At 51.4% G+C, this 24597-nt stretch overlaps 1 protein-coding gene across 4 annotated transcripts in view; it reads left to right on the top strand.

Moving 5' to 3' along the window:
• Nucleotides 1–13832: 13832 nt before the first annotated feature.
• Nucleotides 13833–24597, top strand: part of FLI1 (Fli-1 proto-oncogene, ETS transcription factor) — an 89745-nt gene continuing 78980 nt past the window's right edge. The window contains exons 1-3 of one of the 4 annotated variants that reach the window (XM_030290849.4): nucleotides 13833–13970; nucleotides 14175–14551; nucleotides 16406–16487. In XM_030290849.4, coding sequence (XP_030146709.2) covers nucleotides 16449–16487 — 39 coding nt within the window. In that variant the 5' untranslated portion in view covers nucleotides 13833–13970; nucleotides 14175–14551; nucleotides 16406–16448. Of the gene's footprint in view, nucleotides 13971–14105; nucleotides 14552–16405; nucleotides 16515–24597 lie in introns of those variants that run through there. The other 3 variants (XM_072918124.1, XM_072918126.1, XM_072918125.1) reach the window with 3 other exon arrangements.

Below are 24597 nucleotides of genomic sequence, written 5' to 3'. Positions count from 1 at the left end.
CAGATGGGCTCTGGCTGGAATGAAGCCATGTTATCATGGCCTCTGCTCCTCCCCTGGGGACCACCTGGCCTGGGCCAGCTCCCATTTCCCGGGTGGTCACAGGTGGCCAGGAACCGTGAATCAAAGTGCCGGGCTGGGAACGGGAGCTGAAACCGCTCTGCCACGGAGGCTCCGGCCAGGAAAACCTGCCCAGACCCCATCTGCCTCCACCCAGGCACTCAGGGTGGTATTTGAGCCGCTCCCCAGCCCTTCAAAATCCAGCCTTGGCATTTTTGAGGCCATTTTTGATGGCTCAGCCATAAAAGCTGGGAGTTTTCAGCTGCCCTCTGTTCTCATTGCCCTCCTCCTTCAATGGCACTGTGGGAACATGAGCAAGTGAAGGACTTTCCTGGGAGAGGCCAGAGATGGTGTGGGGAGGTGATGGAGCAGAGAATCCCCATGGACTGAGCTGCTCCTCCTTCCTAAAAAATCCCCATGTGGTGCTCCAGGCACTCCTGTGAGCCTGCACTGCTTTCCCTGGGGAATGCCGGGGCAGGGATGCTCTGCTGTCCCCTCTGTCCTTCCCCAGCTCTGCCCTCAGCATTCCCAGCAGCACCCAGCCCTGCTGCCACGGCTCTGGGCACAGTTATCCCTCAGGGATGGGGCAACAGAGCCCTGCTGCAGCTCCAGTCTGCAGCACAGGCCTGTGGAAACTGCCAGGGACCAGGGAATCAGTGCTTCATCCCACAGCCAATGCCACAGCCATCACTGCAGCCAATCCCACAGCCAATCCCACAGCCATCCCACAGCCAATCCCATAGCCAATCCTACAGCCAATCCCATCCATCCCTACAGCCAATCCCACAGCCAATCCCACAGCCAATCCCACAGCCAATCCCACAGCCATCACTGCAGCCAATCCCAGAGCCATCACTGCAGCAAATCCCACAGCAAATCCCACAGCCAATCCCACATCCATCCCCACATCCATCCCCACAACCAATCCTACAGCCAATCCCACATCCATCCCCACAGCCATCCCCACATCCATCCCCACAGCCATTCTCTGGGCCCAGAGAGTTCTGCCAGTCCCACCATGACCCCATTATCTCGGGAAGGATGAAAGTTTGACAAGAAAGCCCCACAGATATGTATGCTTGGCAGAAAGAGTTTTGAACGTAGAATCGGAAGAAGGAATAGAATTGAAAGCAAGTGTTGATATAGAAGAAAAGAATTGCTGAGCCAGTTTTACTGGATAACTAAGAAGGCAAGGGGTATGTTAGTTAGAAGGGGTTTTTATGGCTTAGAGCAAAGGATAAACCCACCTCAATCAAGAATATGTTTTTACCACGGAAAAAGATACCACAGGCAAATAAGACTGCAAATGTTGCAAGTAGAAAAAAAGTCTCAGAATCTTCCACTGGAAGAAAACTGAAAAACAACTTCTAGCTTAAACTGTAACATACTAACTTGTAGTGATTGAAGAATAGTAGCATGAATATGGTAATTATAGTAATTATAATAGGCTATAGGTAAAACTTAAGGTATAGATTGGTTCTTCTGTATTAAGATGCTCAGCAAAGAAAAGTATATAATGCAATGTAACCAACATTAAAGGGTCTCCAGGCTTGCTTGCAGCTGGAGCTGACAGCTGTAGGCACAGGCTCTGTCCCCATGACCCCGGGCTGCTGTAACGCCTTGGGTACAATAAATTGCATTCTGAAGGGCCCCCTGAGTCCCCCAGCTCCCATCCAGGCTTTACTCCTTTACTTGCACAGGCTCAGACTGTTCCTACACAGCTTGCTGCAGGTGGGGAGCTCTGCTTGGTGCCCAGCTCAGTCAGCAGCTCACTCCCCTCCCAGCTCCTGCAGCTCCACAGCTCCCTCTGATCCCAGGAAATGAGTTTTCCAAATGAGCCGTGCTGGCCCATCGATAAAAAGGCATCAATGGCCTGCCCGGTTTCTCTTTGCTTTCTCAGGCCCCATAATGGATGAGGTGAGGGAGGTGGCCCTGCCCACAGCAGGGGGTGGAATGAGATGGGCTTTAAGCACTCTTCCAACCCAAACCATTCTGGGATTCTGGGATTCCATTATCATTTCCTCCTGCTTCTGCTTTTTTCCAATGTGTTTGTTGCCAAAGCTGTGTAAGAATGTGGGTGTTTCCTGTGCCTCAGAGCTGCCTGGATCTAAAGGGTGTCCCCAGAGGAGGATCAGCCCCTCGGCTTTCCCTGGGCTGGCTGCATCCCTGCTGCACCCCTGCTGCATCCCTTGTGCATCCCTGCTCCATCCCTGCTGCATCCCTGCTGCATCCCTGCTGCATCCCTGCTGCACCCCTGCTGCATCCCTGCTGCATCCCTGCTGCACCCCTGCTGCACCCCTGCTGCATCCCTGCTGCACCCCTGCCGCATCCCTGCTGCATCCCTGCTGCATCCCTGCTGCGTCCCTGCCGCATCCCTGCCGCATCCCTGCCGCATCCCAGCTTCTCAGGGAATGCATATCCATGGCTCCAAACTCACCCCCAGAGCGGGTTTAACCTTGCACCCAGTGGAGACAGCAGTGGGGTTTGTTGACTCCAGCAGCACCGGGAGATCGATCCATGAATTAACACAGCAGCACTGGCTCAGAACTCCCTTTATTGCTCCCTTCAGCCCTGGGCTGCCCCGGGCCCGGAGCCATGCCCTGATCCATGGAACCCAGGACCCCAGAGATCAAAAAGGAACTCTGCAGGCTCACAGGGAAGCGTTCTGGGCTGCTGGACGTGCTCCCTCTGACTTTCTCTTCCGCTGGATCTTTGTCACTGTGACCACAGACTGTGACCAATTGTCGCTGTGCCCAAAGCTGGGCTGGGAATCTCTGCTCGTGGGCTGCAGTGCCACAGCCCCTGCCTCACACTGGGACACTGGTAAAAGGTTTACAGCCACTGAGCTCCCCAGTTTCCCTCTACCCTGAGCATTCTGCCAGCACAGGAGCATTCCCACACCCCCAGAGCCCCAGAGCAGCGAGTTCTGAGCTCCCCCTGATATTCCCAAATCCTGCACTGAGTCCTGAGCTTCCCAAATCCTGCAGTGAGTCCTGAGCTTCCCCTGAGCTCCCCCTGAGCTTCCCAAATCCTGCAGTGAGTCCTGAGCTTCCCAAATCCTGCAGAGAGTCCTGAGATCCCCCTGAGCTTCCCAAATCCTGCAGTGAGTCCTGAGCTCCCCAAAGCCTGCAGAGAGTCCTGAGCTCCCCCTGAGATTCTCAAAACCTGCAGTGAGTCCTGAGCTCCCCCTGAGCTTCCCAAATTCTGCAGTGAGTCCTGAGCTTCCCAAAGCCTGCAGTGAGTCCTGAGCTCCCCAAAGCCTGCAGTAATTCCTGGCCTGCTCAGGACCTGGGAAATGAAATAAGTTTGTTCTGCTGATGAGAACAAGTGACAAGGTGTCACCCAGCAGGGACATGGAATACAGAGCATTCTTCATCCATACAGGAGGACAGATTGCAGCAACAGAGGTTTTGTACTGTCCCAGTTTGAGCACTGGGTATAAAGGTGTTTACATGGGGATTTTTGGCTGGTTTATGGATCTAGTTGCACCGTGGGACGTGGCAGAACTCCTCTCATGGGGTGTCCTTCCAAGACATGAGGAGCAGTGTGCCACTCCAGCCCAACTCAGCCTTGGACAGCCTGGAGGGAGCTGCTCCCCCCAGGGCTGTGCCTGCCCCTCCTTGGGAAAGGCCCCAAGTTTGGGAGCAGGGCAGGACAAGGGGAGCACAGGGGCTGCAAGCACTGAGCTCCCCTCATCCATCTCCATCAATCCTCCCTCCCGTGTGCCCCAGTTTGCTCTCTGGACCAGCTCCCTTCCTCTTTCCCTCCCCTCCCGCTGCCCCCAGCGCACACAGGCACATTTCCTTTTCCTTAAGCAAACATTTTCAGATTTAAAAGTGAACTCTGGGTGCAGGCTGCGAAAAGACAATGTGGCCTGGCCCTTATCTGCTGCTATCTGCTCCCGACAAGCCGCCAGCCCAGCCTGGGGCTCCTGAGCCTGCAGTGTTTATGGCCAGGGGAGGAGGGCCGGCAGGGGAAATCTGCTGGGGCAGATAAGTGCAGGAAATAAATAGGGCTGGTGGCTGGAGCAGAGCCAGCAAAGCTCAGCGAGCAGCCGGACATCACATCCCCAGGAGTGGCGGGGATGTGACTCCGTGTCACGACTCTGTCACGACTGCAAAGCTGAGAGGATTCGCCTGCAGTGCTCCCTGCCTGCCACGGAGAGCAGAAACATCCTGATCTCCTCACACACCTGGAGCATTTGCCGGTGAAGAGCCCAAATTTAACCTCCTCAGCCCATAAGGAGGCCCCTGAAATGACCCTCTTGGTTTTGCAGGACTGGGAGCATGTGGGAAAGCAGAGCTTCACTCTGGCTGCCCTGGCAGGTCTGGGACCCTGGCAGGGGTCAGGAACCCCCCTGGACAGAGCCCCCAGAGACACTGGCTGTGATCTCTGTCCATGGAAAAGAGTTTTCAATCTTACAGGATGAATTACCAGCTCTGAGTGTTTGATATCAGTAATAATTAAGTGTGACACAGGTGCAAAAGTAAAATTTTAGGTTTCTAGATTAGGGGTCCAAAGGGGACAAGATGGAGGAAATTGGGTGTGCCTTGTCCTTTCTCTCCTTCTTCATGCCCTCCATGTTTCACTGTGGTGTTGGCATTTTTCTGTTGGTTCAGGCTGGGGACACACTGTCCAACGTAGGTGACAGATATTGGCACGTTATTGTAAATCCAGCACAGGTAGTTTGTGGTATTTAATGTTTGTACCATCCCACTGAGGGCAGAGCCCCACACGCTGCCCTGCAGGACAGAGCTGCGGCGGGGCAGCAGAACATGTTAGAGATAAACAGAATAAACAACCTTGAAACAGCACAGACCAATTATGGCTTCTGCTTTGGCAGTGGGGCTGACAGACAGAGACTTTCTACAATCTCGGAATCATCAATACCTCAGATTCCAACAGGGGCAGGATCTGGGCAGGATCAGCAGCAGTTCCCAGCTCCGTGGGTCCCACCTGGGCTTTATCAAGTGCTGTGTAAATCTAGAAGATCCCTGGGCCCCAAAGGATCACCTGGTCTCGTCCATGTGCCCCCAGTACGGCCCAGAACTCACAGCACGAGGCAGGAGCAGCTCACGTGGGCACCAGGAGATTTTTAGAGCCACCACATTATTTTTATAATCACCTGTTATCCCCATGTGCACGAGGGGTTTGGTGGTAACTGGAAAAGCCTGTGGGCTTCGTCTGTAATGTATTTCAAACACAAAAATATCTGGGCTAATTATATCCAAGAACAGCAGCTCACATTGTTCTGGCTGCCCAAAAACTGTTGTAAGCATGGCTGTGGAAGGGAAAAGTGAGGCTGCCTGCTCTCCTTTGGAAAACCAGCTGAAGGAAGCTTTCGTGCTCTGATGGTTGTTTCTAAGTAGGAAAACTTCTGCAAACTCTGTTCTTTTGGGGCAGCTGCTCTGGTTTTACCTTAAACTCTGTAATTTATGACAGAGCCTTCATATCTGAGCTACTGAGAGGAAAGGCAGCCTCATGGAGAGCAGAGTGCCACTGATGTCCAACAGCCTCCAGCAGCAGGGCCTGGGCCACCCCAGCTCTGTTCTGGCTCAGGTTTTACTGGCTGAACTCCCTGAGTTCCCAGCACTTTCCTCTGCTTGCTGATGGGGTTTGTCCTGCACACTGCTCCAGCCCGGGTCTGGATGCTGCTGTTCCACACTCACCTGCTCCAGCAGCTTCTGTTCTGCTGCTGTTGGTGTCCTGGCACACACCCAGCTCCAGCTGTGAGCCCCAGGGCCCAGGGCTGCTGTGCTGGACTAAACAGTGTCCCAGGGAGTGTCCCTGTCCCAGCAGTGTCCCTGTCCCAGCAGTGTCCCTGTCTCAGTCACTGCCCCTGTCCCAGTCACTGTCCCTGTCCCTGTCCCTGTCACTGTCCCTGCTCCAGGCACCTCTGAGGGCATTCACAGAATCCCAGACTGGTTTGGGTTGGAGACCAGAAAGCTTCCCCAGTTCCATCCCTGCCATGGATCCCAGGATGTTCCTCAGGTGCTTTCCAGAGGTGGCACAGAGGAAACCAACCTTCCCTCGCCCTTTCTACAGATTCCTCTTTCACCCCCACACCTTTTCCTGTGAATGGTTTGAATCCAGGTTTCATCCCCTCCATACTTTCGCTGTCTGAAGCTGGTGGAAGATTCCCTGCCCACAGCAGGGCTTGGAATGAGGTGATCTCCCAGTTCCCCTCCAAGCCAAGCCACTCTGTGAAACCTGCATTTCTGCCATCTCCTCTCCTTGCACAGGAACTGCTGCTGGTTCTGGGCTTTTTTCAGTCAAGGTCAGGATTGAATCACTAGGGATGATATTTCACGTTCAGACTCAGGTGTTTGTTATTTCTTATCCATGTCCCAGTCTCACAACAGTGAGCTCTGCAGTTCTTCACTAACAAGCTACAAAAGGGCTCACCATCTTTCTCTGCAAGGTCTTTTAGGGATAAACTGTCCAGTTAAGAAATGACACCTCAATTATTTTCACTTTTTACCCAATAACCAACCACCCATGGCCTGTAACGTGGAGTTTTCTGTCCAATTACACAAAACCACCCAAACCCATGGAGAAGAAGGTGAAGAAGAAGGGGAAGAAGGAGGAGAAGAAGGTGAAGAAGGAGGAGGAGAAGAAGGAGCAGCCTCCACCCTACAACCTCCATCTTGCCTTATATATATCACTACATTCTAAGCCCTTAAACTCTGAGTTTCCCACCCTGTGATATCACACACTTCTATTCAAACCCCACGCCCACAATCCCAGTTCTACCATTAAATTATGGAAGCCTCTCCACGGCCTCAGGTCAATCCAGTGTTCTCCTGGGGTCAGAGTCTGTCAGCACAGAAGGTCTGGAATTCCCAGCAGGCAGGGCTCCAGCAGGGAGCAGCTCTCCCCTCGTGCCCCAGGCCTCTCTCTGGCCCTTCAGTTGGTCCCAGCTGCTCTCAGCCTCTCCTGCTGTGCCAGCTCTGGCCGGGGTGCCCGGGGTGCCCTGGCAGGGCATGGCAAAGCCCAGACACTGCAGCAAACTCTCCCTCACAGCACTGGCCAGGGGCATCTCCCAAACGGTGGCTCCTCCCCAGCTGGAGCAGTTATTCCCCCAAAGCACCGGCCCATGGAAAGGCTTTATCCCTTTATCCCTGTAACCCTTCTCCTCCAGCAGCCCTTTAATGTGCTGCTGGGACAGTCTGGGGACGAGGGCTGAGGCACCAGAGCTCCTCAAGGGAAAGGCCTCGCTGGGAAGGGCTGTACAACACCATTTTTCTGGGTTGTTCTAAATTTCCTCTTTATTTTACGGTTCATCTGATTCAGAGAGAAACCTCCTTGGTGGAGGAGTGGAATGGGAAACACACTTCCATGTCAAAGCCTTGGAATGGAATCAAGCTGCTGCTTTAGTCATTTATATTCCTTTCATTCACCTTGAGCTTGGGTTTGTTTTAATCCTTTTCATTCCTCTGGCTGTTTATGGTTTTGGTGGAGCTGCCTTCCTGCTCCCTCCTGCTCTTCTCCTGCACCATCCTGAGCTCCCCCTGTGCTCCCCAAATCCTGCAGAGAGTCCTGAGCCCCCTCCTGTGCTCCCCAAAACCTGCAGAGAGTCCTGAGCCCCCTCCTGTGCTCCCCAAATCCTGCAGAGTCCTGAGCCCCCTCCTGTGCTCCCCAAATCCTGCAGCGAGTCCTGAGCCCCCTCCTGTGCTCCCCAAATCCTGCAGAGGGTCCTGAGCCCCCTCCTGTGCTCCCCAAATCCTGCAGAGTCCTGAGCTCAGTGCACGTCACAAGGTGAGATATTTTCAAGGAATTGATCTCTGGGAAGAAATAATGGACGTATTTGCTTGGTTAGTTGTTTTTCTCTGGAGGTCAGAGCAGGTGGAGCCTCTTTGGAGCTCCAGAAAGGTCTTCAGGGGCTGCCTGGTCTCTCCTGAGCTGGAGAGCTCAAGTCCAGGTTGGCCAGGGCAGCTCCAAGGGAGAATCAGGACAAACATTTAGGGTTTTGCTTTTAAAAAAAGAGGAAAGAAGCAATCCCAGAGTGAGTAACGGCCTCAAGCTGTGGAGCTGGGCTATACAAGGAGGGGAAGCTTTAGCAGAGGCAAGGGCAACCTCAAGTTTTATATCTCAAAAAAGAAGATATTTCTGTCTTCTAGAAGAGGTGCCTCATGTAAAATTTACTAAAAAGCAAAGCAACAGCAAATCTTGCAGGGAACCTTGGGGTCACAGCCACTTCTCTTTTCTGAAGATGCAAAACTCCCCTGGAGGAAGAGGTTTGTTTTTCATTTCTTTTCCTTCTTTTCTTCCATTTTTCTAGTCAGCATCATCTGGCCAGGGATCTCTGTGGTGAAGGGACCTCAGAGGGGTGGCAGTGCTGTCACCAGTGGCCACGGCCACCCAGATGAGCCCCTGCAGGTGCCACTTTGAGGGCTGACATCATGGCCCTTCTGTCACTGAAAGGATGCTGAAGGGGCTGAACACAGAAATCCTGGGCTAAAAGAGGAGTGTCCAGGGCCAAGTGTCCAGGGCCAAGTGTGCAGCAGAGAGGCGCAGGAGAATGGAGATTCCTGCTGGGGACTGCTCAGGAGGCAGAGCTGATGTGGGGTGAGGCTTTGTGGGATTCCCGTCCTGCCTCAGCCACTAAGGGAATCAATCCCTCTCCCACAGGAATTCCTGTTCCACTTCTGCCACAAGAATTCCTGTCCCATCTCTGCCTCTCAGGGATTCAATCCCTCTCCACAGGGATGAAATTCCTGTTCCACCTTTGCCACTGTGGGATTAGATCCCTCTGCCACAGAAATTCCTGTTCCACTTCTGCCACAGAGATGGAATTCCTGTTCCACCTTTGCCATTGTGGGATTAGATCCCTCTGCCACAGAAATTCCTGTCCCATCTCTGCCACTCAGGGATTAAATCCCTCTCTACAGGGATGAAATTCCTGTTCCGCCTTTGCCACTGTGGGATTAGATCCCTCTGCCACAGGAATTCCTGTCCCACTCCTGCCACAGGGATAAAATCCATCTGCCACTGCAATGAAATTCCTGTTCCACCTTTGCCACTGTGGGATTAGATCCCTCTGCCACAGAAATTCCTGTTCCACTTCTGCCACAGGGATGAAATTTCTGTTCCACCTTTGCCACTGTGGGATTAGATGCCTCTGCCACAGGAATTCCTGTCCCATCTCTGCCACTCAGGGATTAAATCCCTCTCCACAGGGATGAAATTCCCGTTACACTTTTGCCACTACAGGATTAAATGCCTCTGCCACAGGAATTCCTGTCCCCCCCTGCTCAGGGATAAAATCCATTTGCCACTGCAATGAAATTCCTGTTCCACCTTTGCCACTGTGGGATTAGATCCCTCTGCCACAGAAATTCCTGTCCCATCTCTGCCTCTCAGGGATTAAATCCCTCTCCACAGGGATGAAATTCCTGTTCCACCTTTGCCACTACAGGATTAAATGCCTCTGCCACAGGAATTCCTGTCCCCCCCTGCACAGGGACTGGATCCCTCTGCCCACCCCACTGCCTTGGGGTCTGAGGCCTTATCACCCCATCCCTAAACTTCCCTTCCTGCCCTTTCTTGTGCAGGAAATGTCACTGTCACGCTGTCACCCAGCCCACGCAGCTCCAGGAGGATCTCTCCAGGACTGTAAAACCCCACAGGGACCGAGGCCCTCCGCAGTGCCCAGCCCAAACTGCGTTAACAGGAGTTCCACAGACACAAAATCATTGCCTTGAGTGTTTCTAAACAACGGGAGTGGAAACTCCCACCTTCTGTAAATGATCAGGGCTTTAACAACACCAAACTCCCACTTTTTGTAGCACCACAATAAACATTCCTCAAAATAAATACTCCAAACATGTCCTCCAATGCAGACAGTGAAAAGAGAAAGGTTCTCATTCCCATCAAACAGACAGGGAACAAGGAAATTAAAATTCCTGGGGCACTCATGAACCTTCACCTAACATTCCTTTTTCAGGAATAATATAGCATCCAACAATGACAGCAATCCCTTTTTTCCTATACCCTCATTTTATCTCTGAAGCCAAAGCTTTCCCTGTGTTGTGATAATGATTTTATCAATAATTTATGATTATTTATTTGAATACACTGATCACATCCATCACTAATATTAGGGTGAAGGGTATTTTATTTCAAAGGTATTTTTCCTGCTAGGGAGTGATTTAGCAAAGCTGAAATATTTGTCCCAAAAAAATATTTACAGTGGGTTTGCAGATTTTCAGTGGACTCCATCAAAGTGCCTTTAATGATTAAATTAATTAGTGGAAATGAAGGAGCAGATCCTTGCTGAAATGGGGATTTCTGAGCTCTCTGAATGAAACCTTTCTGCATTGGTAATTTATGACAGAAAATATTTTTCATGCTAAAATTCTGAATTTATCATTTTTATCAATGGAAATTGAAAACAAATTCTAACAGAGAGGATTTTTCTCTCAGAATAATAATTTAATTTCAGGAATATGGCTAATTTTAATTCGATGTAACTGCTCCTTGAAGCTCCAGCTATGCAAAAGTACCTTTCTATCAGATGCTGCTTCAAGATGGCACAGGGGAAAGGCAGAAATTGCAGGCACAGAGGGTTTTTATCTTGTCCCCAAACCCCCCAGCAGCACAGCAGATGCAAACCCAGCTGGACATCTCTCCATGGCAGTTGTTTCACCACTTCTTCCCCAAATCCAGGAATTCAGGGGAGTTCAGGAGCCTGGTTTGATCCCAGCTCCTGGCCTCTCCTGTGGGCTGTGAGCCTTGTGCCCTCCGAGCACAGAGCCGCAGCCCCTGGGTGTGGAAGGGGTTTGGGATCCTTCATTCCTGGGGGTTCTGCCCTTGGGCACTGCTGGATCTTCCCCTTTCCCACCCCAAACTCCCAAATCTGGGTGTGTGGTGGCCAATTCCCCGGGGACAGTGTCACCCACCTGGGGCTGCTCTCCTTGGCAGGTCTGGAGGTGCCATTAAATCGTGGGCTGTGGGAATCCAGGGCTTCCCTCTGGCTGCCCTGGGACCCTGGCAGGGGTCAGGAACCCCCCTGGACAGAGCCCCCAGAGACACTGTCTGTGATCTCTGTCCATGGAAAAGAGTTTTCAGTCTTACAGGATGAATTACAAGCTCTGAGTGTTTGATATCAGTAATAATTAAGTGTGGCATGGGTGCAAAAGTAAAATTTTAGGATTCTAGATGAGGGGTCCAAAGGGGACAAGATGGAGGAAATTGGGTGTGTCTTGTCCTTTTTCTCCTTCTTCATGCCCTCCATGTTTCACTGTGGTGTTGGCATTTTTCTGTTGGTTTAGGCTGGGGACACACTGTCCAACGTAGGTGACAGATATTGGCACGTTATTGTAAATCCAGCACAGGTAGTTTGTGGTATTTAATGTTTGTACCATCCCCCTGAGGGCAGAGCCCCACACGCTGCCCTGCAGGACAGAGCTGCGGCAGGGCAGCAGAACATGTTAGAGATAAACAGAATAAACAACCTTGAAACCAGCACAGACCAATTATGGCTTCTGCTTTGGCAGCGGGGCTGACAGACAGAGACTTTCTACAATCTCAGAATCATCAATAGCATGGATTCTGACAATGGACCAAGCCTGGGAGAGGAGCAGGGGCCAACAAATTGTCATTATTTGCCCATAGCATGTGGGAACAGCGGTGGCCAGTTCCAAACCCCACATTTCCCTGCCAGGGAGGAGAAGCTGGAGCACAGCAGTGTGTGTGTGGTTCCATGTCAGGCACTGGAGCTCCATCTGCCTTCCCAGACTTTCCCCTTATTCCTAATTAACATGTTGAGGAATTTTAAAATGTAATAAACATTATTTCTAAACAACCCGAAAGGAAAGCTTGCTTCTCTCCGGTTTGATGTAAACATTTATAGCGCAGCTCCATCCTTAAACAGTTAATCTTATAGTGACCTATTAAAATAAAATGAATTGTGTTATAATTCATCCTAAAGCAACCTCGGGGTGAGTGTATCAGGTAACTCCTGCTTTTGCAGCCCTCATGACGTTTTTAATCAAATTCAGCTGTAATTGCCGGAGCATTCACATGCCTCTTTTAATACCCTGCCTCCATTTGGGACTCATATGAGTCTGTTTTCTCTTAACGTAGCTAATAAATAGAAAACATGAAAAGAGCAGATTTTGCAGGGCTGGGAGCTGTTGCACCGCTCCGTTTGTCCCGGCAGTTCTCTGCCGGGCTGATGGAGCGCGGCACTTGTCGGTGCCCAGGACAAAACCCTCGGTGGGCTCGGAGCCGCTTTGTGTCACTCATACCCGTCACAGGGGACAGGGACAGGAGCCGAGGGAAGGATTTCATCGGCATCTTTAAAAACCCACAGCCGCTGAAATGTTCCTTATGAACAGCTTGCCCACGTTCGGGCAGCAAGACCCGAAATGCGGGCTCTGCCTCTGAGATGTTCCTATAAACAAAACTCCGGCAACTTTCCCTGCCCGGCGGAGCAGGGGGATGGTGGGTTGGGGTTTTCAGCCTCAGCTACAGCTGTTTCCAATTTGGCAGCAATTTTCTTTTGGGCTAGTAAAGCTCCCAGCATGGCTGGAACTGCCCGCATGGGTTTCTGCCCTCGGCTCTGGGGTTTGTTACAAGGGGCAGCAAACCCAACTCGGCATTCGGGGCAGGCGTTTCCCCTGAACTTGGGAGCGCTTCACATCCCAAATTCCTGTTACCGCCGACCTTTAAAGGGTTTTTCATTGCGGGTTGTGCGTGTGCTCAGGGGTCCCTGCCGCAGCCAGGCTGACACTGCTTTAAAGGTGCAGGAGAAGAAGAGGGAGATGAGATCCGGGCAGAGATGCACTGGGGGTTCCTGCCCGCAGGAGGACGGGGAGAGGCGGCAGTGGGCAGAGAGGAGCCCCGGGCTCCTCCTGGGCCGTGTTCTGAGTAATTCACACGTGGAAACGTGAGAAAAGAATGAGCGATGGCTTTGAAACGTGAGCCCGTGCGCTCCGGCCGGCTCGGCTGTGCAGAGTTGTTCCCATCTCGCAGAATAATGCGATTAAGGCTTGGAAAGAGCATTTTGAACCCCGTGCACGCGATTTTTAAAAAGCCTTTAATGATGACAACGCTGCTTTTGATTTTAGAGCGTTTTTCTCCCTATTCCCTTTCTGTCCAGATTGTTCCCCCGCTCCCTTCCCTCCCGCGCACCTCGCGTGTCCCTCCTGTCCCTTTGCTTTTCCTTCCATCCCAAGGAAGCTTCTCCCTAAAACCCCCGTCCCCTCACCTCAGGGAAGGGCTTCTCTCGCCACAAACAACAACAATTATAATAACAACAAAGAATCCAAAGAATTTCTATATTAAAAAGTGGCGAGGTCCCTGGTCGCTGGGTGCAGGTCTGAGTCTGTTTTCCTTGGAAATTGGGAGGAATGCTAAACGCCTCGTCTACCAGGGAGTAAATTGTGTGCGGAGCTCAAGGCACGGCTCCCAGGTTGCCCTTTCACCCCTTCACTTTATATGTTCCTCTTATTAAGGAGAAAAATGTTTCAATATGTTGGAATTCGGGGCAAAGCCGGGAAGGAGAGAAAGAGAATAGAGAATGGAAGAACATTTTCCAAATAGTTTTGGTAACCCTTCTGAGGGTTGCATTTAAAATTGATGTTGTACTAAAATCCCTGGGAGTTTTTGCCCAGGTTAGCGCAAAATATTGTCTGTGAAGGTTTCTGAAATGACAAAATGCACCAGGAACGTGACTCCGATGGGGAAAAACCATCCCTGGGTTGAAGATGTGTTTCCTTTCCCTCCTGAGCACGTTATGTTTGATAGGCTCTTGTGAAATAGCTGAAAAGAGCCGGAGCTTTCGCTTTGCAGGCAGAAATGAGGAATCCTTTACCCAAAAGAATCTTTTGGAGCCGATTCCATCCCGCTCTCCCAGCCGTGCGCATCTGCAGCGCGCTCCGTCATGCTTTGGGTTAACTCTTTTCTAGGTAAGAGTCAGGAAAGAAAACCTCAAAATAAGGACTGATGATTTAAAAACGGATATTTGAAACTTCCTTATTTTAAAAAGGGGATTTAAAGTAGCACTTGAGCTCCACTCAGCGTCTCTTTTCGGCTTGACTCCTCAGCAATACTTTTTTTAAAAAGTTGTGAATTTTTTTCCTTTTTTTTTTTTTTCTCTTTTTCTTTTTTAGTGTGTTGTTTAAAGTCGCTCATAGCACCAGGAGGGCTCACGGGGCGAGGATGTCCCATGGCCAGGAATAATCTGAGGGAACAGCTGGAATATTGATAAGGGGGGAAAACGGAAATCAAATGAAAAGTAGAGGGCAGAGAAGCAAGGGAAAGGAAAGCAAAGCACGTCCTGGAGCTGCGAGCAGCACAGAAGCCCCCTGAGGAAATGCCTGCTTGATGCAGCCTGTCTGACGGGCTGGGGATTTTAACTTCAGCGCTGCTCTGGATCCAGCGAGTCGAAACCTCTCTTCTCCCCGCCGAGCTGAGGGCAGCCGGGGCTTGTCCCACCCTGGATCTTTACAAACTGCTCTGCACCGGCTGAGGGCAGCGGCTCCAAAAGGTGAGTCCTTCCAACCACGGCAGGAAGAATAAACGAGTCTAAAATTAGTTTAAGAGGCCTTTTTCTATCGCAGCTGAGGCTGGCAGGGTGAGCCATTGATAAATAATCCGCTGCAGACTCTTGAGAACCGGCTCCAAAATATGCAGATGTATTTATTTACGTGCACAGCGTAATTACAACAGGGAGGTAAAGGAGGCGGGAGGGGGACGCTAATCAGGGGTAAAGAGCAGAGCGGGGAAAACCAATATGGGAATCCTTGACCCCAGAAAATTTACTGGCGAGGCAAAATTACCTTGTCCCTCCGCTCTGCCTGCCCCCACCCCCCGTCGCAAGTTCAGAAGCAAAAGAAACTGGAATGTGTTAGGAGGGAGGACGACAGGAAAAAAAAAGAATTGTACTTATCAGAAACACATTGTCCGCTTTAGAGCCGCTTGCCCTCCCGTGCCAGCTGGACGGGCAATAAATACTTTAAAAATCAATTAAAGGGGGGTTACGTGCAGATAGCGAGCTTTTATTCTCCAGTTGTTGGCTGAGGGTTGGTTTGGTTTTTTTTTTCTTGTTTTAATTTCTTTTTTCCCTGAACCGCACGGATGGTTCCGCGGCTCCGGGGGTGCGGGGGTGTCCCCGGGGCTCTGCGGGCTCTCAGCTCCAGCGGCCGGGCAGCCTCATTAACGCGGGGCTGTAATTAACCCGGGCTGGCTCGGATCAGAGCGGGACAAGCCGCGCTCCAGGCGCTGTCAGGAGCCCGCAGCTTTTCCTCGGGAAAAAAAAACCCAGAGCAGCAGCCGGGATGCGCGGCCCCTGCGCGGCCCCTGCGCGGCTCCTGCGCGTTCCCTGCGCGCCCTCCCCATCCCGCCCGCTCCTTTCCCTGCGGGAATTCCTGGCTCCATCTCTGACCTTTCCTTCCCCCCCAAAGCGGCTCAGAACGCAGCGCGGGATGGGTGAGAGGGTGCCCGGGATGCTCAACCATGCGCTGCTTCACTTCGCTAATTACACTGCGCTAATTGTTTTCTGGCGCGTTCCAGCTGGAGACCCCGAGAGGATCGGGGAGGATAAATAAAATGGGTTTGTGGGATGTTTTGGTGGCTGCGGGTTTGTTTTCCCTCGCACCATCCCGTTTTGCAGCGTCGCTGTTGATCTCTGCGCTTCTGCAGTGAGATTTTGGGGTTTGGCGGCAGAAAACGCTCATCAGGCTCGGGAGAAAGGAAAACACATGGGTGCCTTGAGTCGGAGACAAAGTCTGAGCAGGACCCGAAATAGGAACGGCATTGACAATCCTGAGAGTTTATTTAATATTTGCAGCGATGCTTCCTTTCGGGGTATTTTTTAATTTATGGTTTCATTATCGCTGGTGAGGAAGGTTCCTTCAGTCAGTCGGGGCCGGCGGGTTAATGGCTCGGGATGGTTTCAATGAGCCACGAAAGGCAAATGCCCCTCGCTCAGCCCGGGGAAACCTCGGGCTGCGAGTCAATGGGGTTAACTAGGCTCGACATGAAAACACGAGTATTTCAGCTGCCTTTTAATTGTCGGCTAAGAAATTCAGTTAATCAAATGTCAAACGTTTCCCTCCGCTCTGGTCTAAAGTGAAGAAGGCTCTTTTCCTGAGGAGGACGGAGAATCCAAAGGAAAAACCAAAGTGGTATTAAAAAAGAGAAATAAACCCCTGCTCTGTGAGTCTCTTACTTGATTTTAGTTACTGTGTTGATGTGGTTCTCTGTCCTTAAAAGTAACACTAATTGCTAGCTCATTCCCCTCTATATTTTATTACCAATCTTATTATTTAAACCAGGCTTTATTCCTTTATTTTTCTCCATGCATATATATGACTGGGAGTATTTTTATGATTTATTTCAGGTCAAATTTAGGACCTTTAAATATATCTAATAAACAAGTAAGGATGTTTCAGACTGTACCAGACACTTCGTCTTACGTCAAGGTAAGACATGACAGCATCTTTAAACAGGTAATGTCAAAAATTACAATCCTCCCGAATTCACAGCTGAGAATCTCATTCCCTTTCTTACTGAATTTAGCAGGGAAAAAATCCTTTGATTTTCAGTGGGAGGGGGGTCAGAGAGTGAAATATCAAATGTGTCGTTGTGGAAGCGCACAGGGCTGAGTGAGAAGTTGCATCATTGATGCGGATCAATGAGTTCGGGTGGGTTTCTCGGTGATGCTGCCCCACCCTGAGGTGGGTCCTGCTTTGGTGCCCTGGAAGCAGCACACCCCCGGGGCTGTGCCCCAAATTCTGTCACCGCCTTCCCCCCAGTCCCTTCCATTGCTCATCCCGAGCCAGAGCTGAATTTAATTTCTCTTCTCTGCCCTGCCACCCCTGAGCTGAACTTCATTTCTCTTCTCTGCCCTGCCACCCCTGAGCTCCACCTGCGAGATGATCTGTGCAGTTGTGTGGTTTCTGAAATCCATCTCAGAATGGGCTTAGAGGGGGAAATATTGAATGAGTTAAAGGCAAAGATCTCTGTCAGCTGCCGAAGCGATGGATTGTCACACCAGGCAGTGCTGGGTGACACTGGGACTTCTTTCTGTGCTCCTGAAGTTCCTTTCTGTGCTTCAATGTCTCCATGCAATTTAGTAGGAAAATTAACTTTAGTTATTTCGGTTTTAACTGATATTACCAGATCTTGCATTTCAAATACTTGTTTGCATTTATTTATTTATTTTAAGTTTAAAAAAAATGGATCTTACAATGTATTTTGATGGGCCACTTCTGCCTCTTTCTTTCTTAAGGATTAAAACAAAAACCAAAGCAGGTTTGCTTGGGCACAGCCTTGTCTCTTTATACCTCAGCTGAGCTCTATATTATATTTGACATCATAGAGGGTTTTTTTCACAACAGCTCCCAAGAATGTAAATAAACCAAGCCTGGGACATCTGGGTTACACGTTTGAGGCAAACCCTGCATGCAGCAGCACTTAGGGAAAATCTAAACCACAAGCCTCTCCTGTCCCTGAAGAAACACAGGAGGGTGTTAACTACAGCTGGGTGGATAATTTGTAATGAATAATTTATCACAGGAATTTGGTCTCTCTCTTTTTTTCCCCCTTTCCCTCTCTCAGTGATCTGTGCCCTGGTTTACTGGGGGTGATTCCTGTGAATAATTCCGAGGTCATGGCTCAGTCTGGGCACTGGCTGGGACAGTCAGCAGTGGAAATGCAAGCTGGGGACACAGTCAGCAGTGGAAATGCAAGCTGGGGATGATCCCAGCTCGTGTGGCACTGGCTGAATTTGTGCTGCTGCTCCACATCAGCACACCAAATCCAACCAGGAACGGGCAGGATTCCCCCCGGGCTGATATCCCCAAAATCCCTCTCCCATCTTGGTGTCTCAGGGATTGTTGGTGAGGTGATTTTGCTCAGTAAATTTGCACAGCTCTGGACCAGGTTCTGAAACAACAGAAATTGTGGCAAAGAGCTGAAATTCGAGTCTGGGGAAGGCAAATCCCCTCGGAGCTGGAGCACAGGAAGGTGTCCCAGAGGGTGACTGGCTGTGGCCAGCTGAGCCGGGGGCTGCAGGAGATGCCCCGGGATGCTCTGTCTGGAGATGAGGGCCCTGGCACATCCCCTGGCACATCCCCTGGCACATCCCCTGGCACATCGCTGGCACTGCCCTGGGCTGGGAGGCAGATCCAGGGCTGCTCCTGTTGGGAGCAAAATTCTTAACTTATTTTGGGTGAGGATACTGTCTCTGCTGTTTGTCTGCAGAGCTTCTCCCACACCGGTGGCACCGGGGAAATTATTTGTTCCTGTGCTTAAAAACATCACCGGGACTTCAATGAAATCTGACCCAAAATCCTCTGGAGACAAAGGAAATGTCTGCCAGTGGCTCTGAGTGGTTTGAGCTGGGCAGATTTGTCCCAGAGGGACCAAAAGGTGCCTGAGCAGCTCATTCAGAGCAGCTCATTAAGGTGGGAATGTGGTGAAATTCAGGGAACTTTGAACCTTAAACACACAGTGAGGTGTGAGGTGAGTCTCAAGCTACATCAGGGAAGGTTTAGGTCGGATATCAGGAAAAAATTTTTCACTGAAAGAATAATAAAATACTGGAATTGTCTTCCTAGGGAGGTGGTGGAATCACCATCTCTGGATATGTTTAAAAAAAGACTGGATTTGGCACTTGGTGCTATAGTCTGGTTGTGGTGTTGGGGCACAGGTTGGACTTGATGATCTTAGAGATCTCTTCCAACCTCATTATTCTGTGATTCTGTGTCAGTCTCTGCCCCTCTGGGTTTGGTGGCAGCTTCCAAATGCCCCGAGAGCAGCAGAGAGGCTCTGTCAGAGCCTGCCCTATTCCCAAAAGGGCTGGGGCTGGTGAATGTTCCAGGCAGTGGAAATGTGGATCCCCTCCCTGGTCAGTGAGCTCCGTGCTCCTGGGCAGGGCTCCTGCACCCTCTGCTGCTGCATCTCCCCTCTCAGAGTGTGGGTGCAGCTCAGCAAGGTGCCCTGAGACCCCCCTGAGACCCCCCTGAGACCCCCCTGCCCTCCTTCCCTCCCTGCTGCCCCACGCTGGCCTGGCAGGGCTTCCCAAGCTCTGGGGAGCACAGTTTGAAAAGCAGAAGACTGTCTCTTTCTGTGTCTATTATGCTTATTATTATTATTCTGATTATTCTTATTCTTATTAATGTCATTCCTTCTCCACCAAGCCTTATTTCCTGTCTTATGGAAGGGAGAATTATTTTCTTTGTTACTTTTGTGGGATGTCCACATCACCCCCACCAGAAAAAGAGAGATGGGGATTGATCATTTCTACAAATCCTGCCCAGCAGATGGACAGTGCAATTCACTTCAGGTTTACTGCGAGCCTTGGACAGAAAATGCCTCATCCCCCTCAGCTGGAGCCCAGAGGGGGCAGCTGCAGGTGTCCCACACACCTACAGGGTGTTCCCCACACACCTACAGGGTGTTCCCCACACACCTACAGGGTGTTCCCCACACACCTACAGGGTGTTCCCCACACCTACAGGGTGTCCCACACACCTACAGGGTGTTCCACAGCAATTCCAGGAGGAGCAAATTCACCAAATATCCTGGGACACCTTCAGGCCACGGGGTTCTTGCCACGACTTTCCAAAAGCAGCTGAGGGGTGAGGTGAGGTGAGGGAGCTGCAGGAGGCAGAGGAGGATTTCACTCAGAAATGCTTTGTTTTAACAAGGATTTTTATGTGGAGTCACTCGGATTGGAGCTCAGCTCCTCGGTGCTGTAGCCTCGATTTCCATCACAGCACAGAGGGGTTAGCAAAAGCACTGATAACAGATCCCACAGAACTCCTGACAGGGGATCCCAACCCCACAGAACTGACAGGGGAACCCAAGCTTCTCTCTCATACCCACTTCTTGTAGGGGCCTTCATTCAATGGAGGGCTGGGAATTCATAGAAAGAAAAAATAATTTCGATCCTTCATGGCTTACCCTGCATAACTGTTGAAGGATTTCTATCCCTCAGACCATTAGGGACTGGCTGATCTGCAAATATTTAATAATTCACAGTGTATCAGAGGGTGCTAATCTCATCTAAACACAAGGACTTGACTTTGGAGAATGAAACAAAGAATATAATTGGGAAATTAAATTTTAGAATAAGACAACACTAGAATCCTGACTGGAGGGATATGGAAATAATTAGAGCCATAAGCAAAGCAACATGACCTCTGAATTCTGATTTTTAATTATTACCATTGCACCAGCTCCTCCAGGTCACAGCAGCCCTCGCTCCCCTCCTGCCCTGCCAGTCTGTGCTGTCAGTGTGTACAAAGCAGCTCGAGGATCATTTGGGAGTTCATCGTTCACCCGCGCGTTTCTTCTGCCCTTGAGCAACACCCAAACGCTTCGTGTTCCCTTTCTCGCCTCCTCCTCGCACTCCCAGCGCTTCTGCTTTCGCTTCCCCTGCCCTGCCCTGCCCGGGCAGCTCCGGGCCCGGCTGGAGCCTCTGTCCCTTGCTGCTCCCGGAGCCCTTTTCCTTCTCCTGGAACCCCTTTCCTGCTCCTGGAACCCTTTTCCTGCTCCTGGAACCCTTTTCCTGCTCCCGGAGCCCTTTTCCTGCTCCCGGAGCCCTTTTCCTGCTCCCGGAGCCCTTTTCCTGCTCCCGGAGCCCTTTTCCTGCTCCTGGAACCCTTTTCCTGCTCCTGGAACCCTTTTCCTGCTCCCGGAGCCCTTTTCCTGCTCCCGGAACCCTTTTCCTGCTCCCGGAGCCCTTTTCCTTCTCCTGCAGCAGCTTCCCTGCTCCTGGAGCTCCTTCCTTCTCCTGGAGCGCTTTTCCTGCTCCTGGAGCTTCTTCCTTCTCCTGGAGTCTTTTTCCTGATCCTCGAGCCCTTTTCCTGCTTCTGGAGCTCCTTTCCTACTCCCAAACCCTTTTCCTTCTCCTTTCCCTGCTCCTGGAGCTCCTTTTCCTTCTCCTGGAGCCTTTTCCTGCTCCTGGAGCTCCTTTCCTACTCCCAGAACCCTTTTCCTTCTCCTTTTCCTTCTCCTTTTCCTTCTCCTTTTCCTTCTCCTTTTCCTTCTCCTTTTCCTTCTCCTTTTCCTTCTCCTTTTCCTTCTCCTTTTCCTTCTCCTTTTCCTTCTCCTTTTCCTTCTCCTTTTCCTTCTCCTTTTCCTTCTCCTTTTCCTTCTCCTTTTCCTTCTCCTTTTCCTTCTCCTTTTCCTTCTCCTGGAGCCCTTTCCTTCTCCTGGCACTTCCACTCTGGGGCAGTTCCCACTCCGGGTCTCAGCCCCTCCAGGCAGACCCTGCAGGAAGGGCACGGAGATGGGTTCTGCCCCTCGGGAAGGGCACGGAGATGGGTTCTGCCCCGGGAAGGGCACGGAGATGGGTTCTGCCCCTCGGGAAGGGCACGGAGATGGGTTCTGCCCCGGGAAGGGCACGGAGATGGGTTCTGCCCCTCGGGAAGGGCACGGAGATGGGTTCTGCCCCTCGGGAAGGGCACGGAGATGGGTTCTGCCCCGGGAAGGGCACGGAGATGGGTTCTGCCCCTCGGGAAGGGCACGGAGATGGGTTCTGCCCCTCGGGAAGGGCACGGAGATGGGTTCTGCCCCGGGAAGGGCACAGAGATGGGTTCTGCCCCTCGGGAAGGGCACGGAGATGGGTTCTGCCCCTCGGGAAGGGCACGGAGATGGGTTCTGCCCCTCGGGAAGGGCACGGAGATGGGTTCTGCCCCTCGGGAAGGGCACGGAGATGGGTTCTGCCCCTCGGGAAGGGCACGGAGATGGATCCTGCCCCGGGAAGGAGGCTCAGTGCAAGCGCGGGGTTCCCATTTTAAGCCCGGCTTTAACGCAGCCCTAAGGTTTGTGGTGCGGCACAAAGAAGGATATTCATGGAGGGAAAAGGGGCTGCGTGGCTGGGAACAATATTGGGTTTGTTCTTGCTCTCCCTCCGCCTGGAAAGTTTACAGAAGCCCTAAAGAGAGACGGGGTAAATTCTTATTTTAAGGACAAAACAGTGGAGTTTTCTTTGGAGCGGGCACTGCCCAAGCCCGGCACGGCAGAACAGGAGCAGAGAACAGGTTGCCAGGAGAGAAAATCCCGGGATTTCGTTTGTTTGGCGGCGGGATGGGTGCCCGTGCGGGGTCCGCCGGCCGCAGGTGCTCGGGATGCGCGGCTGGGGCGGGCAGAAAGAGGCAGGAGCTGAAACCAGGAGCGGCTGCACACCCTGAGCCCGGCAGGAAAGGCAAACCCAAAGCCTCCCTGGAGTGCTTTTATCCCGCTCCGTGTGCTGATGTTCCTACTGAGTGCATCCTCCAGCGCTTTATCCCTTTCTACTTTTTTGATTTTTTTTCTTCTTTTTCCCCCTTTTTCTCCATTCCTGGCATCCCGGAGGGTTCCAGTCCTTCCTTCTTGGCGGGGCTCGGGAGGAGGGACAGGCACCTCCAGGGGGTGGCCACTGCTCCGGGGGCAGAAGTGCTGTGAACTCCTCTGTCATCCCCCTCCGCGGTCACTAATGCCGTTTATACCCCCTCGTTTCTCTTCCTTTCCCCTTTTCACACGCATTTCTCAGGGCACAAGCGCTGATAAATTGCCGGACTTTTAGCAAATCGTTGATTAGCTCTTTATGACAATCTGGTGCTTAAGGATTTAGGTCTTATTTGCACCGATCTTTCTACTTTAAAGAGAAAAATCCCTCCCCACGCCCCCGTGTCCTGCCTTTTGCCCGTGCTCAGCCCCGCGCTGCGTGGGGAAGGGCTGGAATTGTTCTTTCCCTCTTTGCCTTCAAGACACGGCTTGAGTTTAAGTCGAGGTGGGAGGAAAAAGTGTATTTCTTCTGGAATTGCGGCACGTTGGAGCTTTCTAAAATAAATCGGGCACAAGGGACGAGCTTTTCCAGTGACCTCCGTCTTTAGGCAGCAGCAACCAACCCCCTCCCCAGCTCTGCGACCTTTTAAAGGCTCCATTCTTTCCCAATGTACGGGAAAATGCCCCCTCCCAATATGCTGGATCCAGGGAATTTTGTATTCCAGCCCTCCCTATGCTCTCCCAGCCCCGTGCTTGGAAGCAGAGGAGGTGTGGAGGGAAAGGGGAGCAAAAAGGGAAGAAAAGACGGAGTGAATGCTAAGGGGAAAAATGCTTTAAATCTTTCCTGTAAATCTCCAAATATATGAAGTCTGAGGAACAAATTCAAAGCAGGCACGGCCGCCTGAAGAGAAGTTAGAGAGAAATATTCTGTTCCATTCAAGCGCATCAAGGGTCTCGCTGAAGTCTTGTTTGGCTAAGGTCAGACGAGACTGGTTTCTCCAATAAAAATAAATCTCAAATTAATTATGGCCTCAAGCGAGGGGCCAGACGTTCGGAGCTAGTGCACTGCAGTCTGTTTTTTTGGCCTTCAGTATTTTTGTTTTTTGTGCCTCAGCTTTTCAATAACTGTGGGCTGGGGGAGGGAAGGAGGGCGGGGGCTGTTTTATTGGGACACGGAACTCAAATAAAAACATCCAGGACACCCCTGGCTCGCCCCGCTCGCCCCTCATTGCCATGCAGCTTCAAAGCTCCTGCATCTTCTCTTCCCCACTTTTAAGACATTATGTTTTACTTAGTACCGATCAACGGGGAGTAACTTCCCAGATCTCCTGGGCTGTTCCTGGCGGGAGGAGGGACCCGATCCTTCAGTTCTGCGCCTGGAACACTCTCCTGATTCCCTTTTATTGCCGCAGCTGAAAAGCGGAGGTTTGCCCAATTAATCAGGTTTAAAATTGGGATTCATTTCGGGGGAATCAAATCCCAGGGCTGCACTTTGGGTTTTTTGCTGGTCAGAATGTGGGGTTAGAAAATAAACACGTTTTTCTTTCTGGGATGGGGTCAGTGCCAGAGGAAAGCCAGAGCCGGGGATTTTAAACGTCCACTGGTGCTGGGGGAGAGTTCCCCTCCAGTGAAGGCTGGACGGGATAAACTGTGGCCCCCTGCAAGTCCAGAATGATGGGAATTGTTCAGAGTAGAGCGTATAGCAAATTACCCAGAAATCAGAATTATTAGATATGTAACACACACAATGGACCAGCGCGGGCTGTGTAAATACACGTGCATTGAAAGCTCCTTCTGCAAAGAGGACACTTGGTCACATTCAGTGGAAATGAGGCACGTTCCAGCCACAAAGCCATGTGGATGTTGGGGGGTTTTTGCGCTCCCCTTCCTTATCCCCGCGTTATTCACAGCGCCAGCTCCAGGCTGGGCTCGGCGACAGCTCAGCTGATGCTCTTGGGGTCAGGGAGGGTGACAGAAGCCAATCCCCCCTCCTCTCCTCTCCTCGGAAAATCAGATTCCCAACCTGCAATGGGGCTCGGGAAGGTTTTCATTGTGTTTGTTCCTGGGGAATAACCGCACGGTTTTATTTAAGAAGTGATGCCCGCTAATCCCGGCGGGTAACAGACAGAAAATCCAAATCTTTGCGGTTCTGCGAGGGACTGGCACAGTCTACACCGGGAGTTAACTCCTTAGGGTCTGGACACGAAACAGCTCCAGGCCACATCCCCCAGTGGGATGGGAGGATTCCATTCCTTTCGTTCAGATCGCGCCGAACGCGGCGTTTTCACCTTCTCCGTGTGGGGCTGCAGCCGC

The sequence above is a fragment of the Taeniopygia guttata genome, chromosome 24 (assembly GCF_048771995.1).
Source record: "Taeniopygia guttata chromosome 24, bTaeGut7.mat, whole genome shotgun sequence".
In the NCBI taxonomy this organism is placed as follows: domain Eukaryota; kingdom Metazoa; phylum Chordata; class Aves; order Passeriformes; family Estrildidae; genus Taeniopygia; species Taeniopygia guttata.
This window is presented reverse-complemented; position numbering and strand designations above follow the sequence as displayed.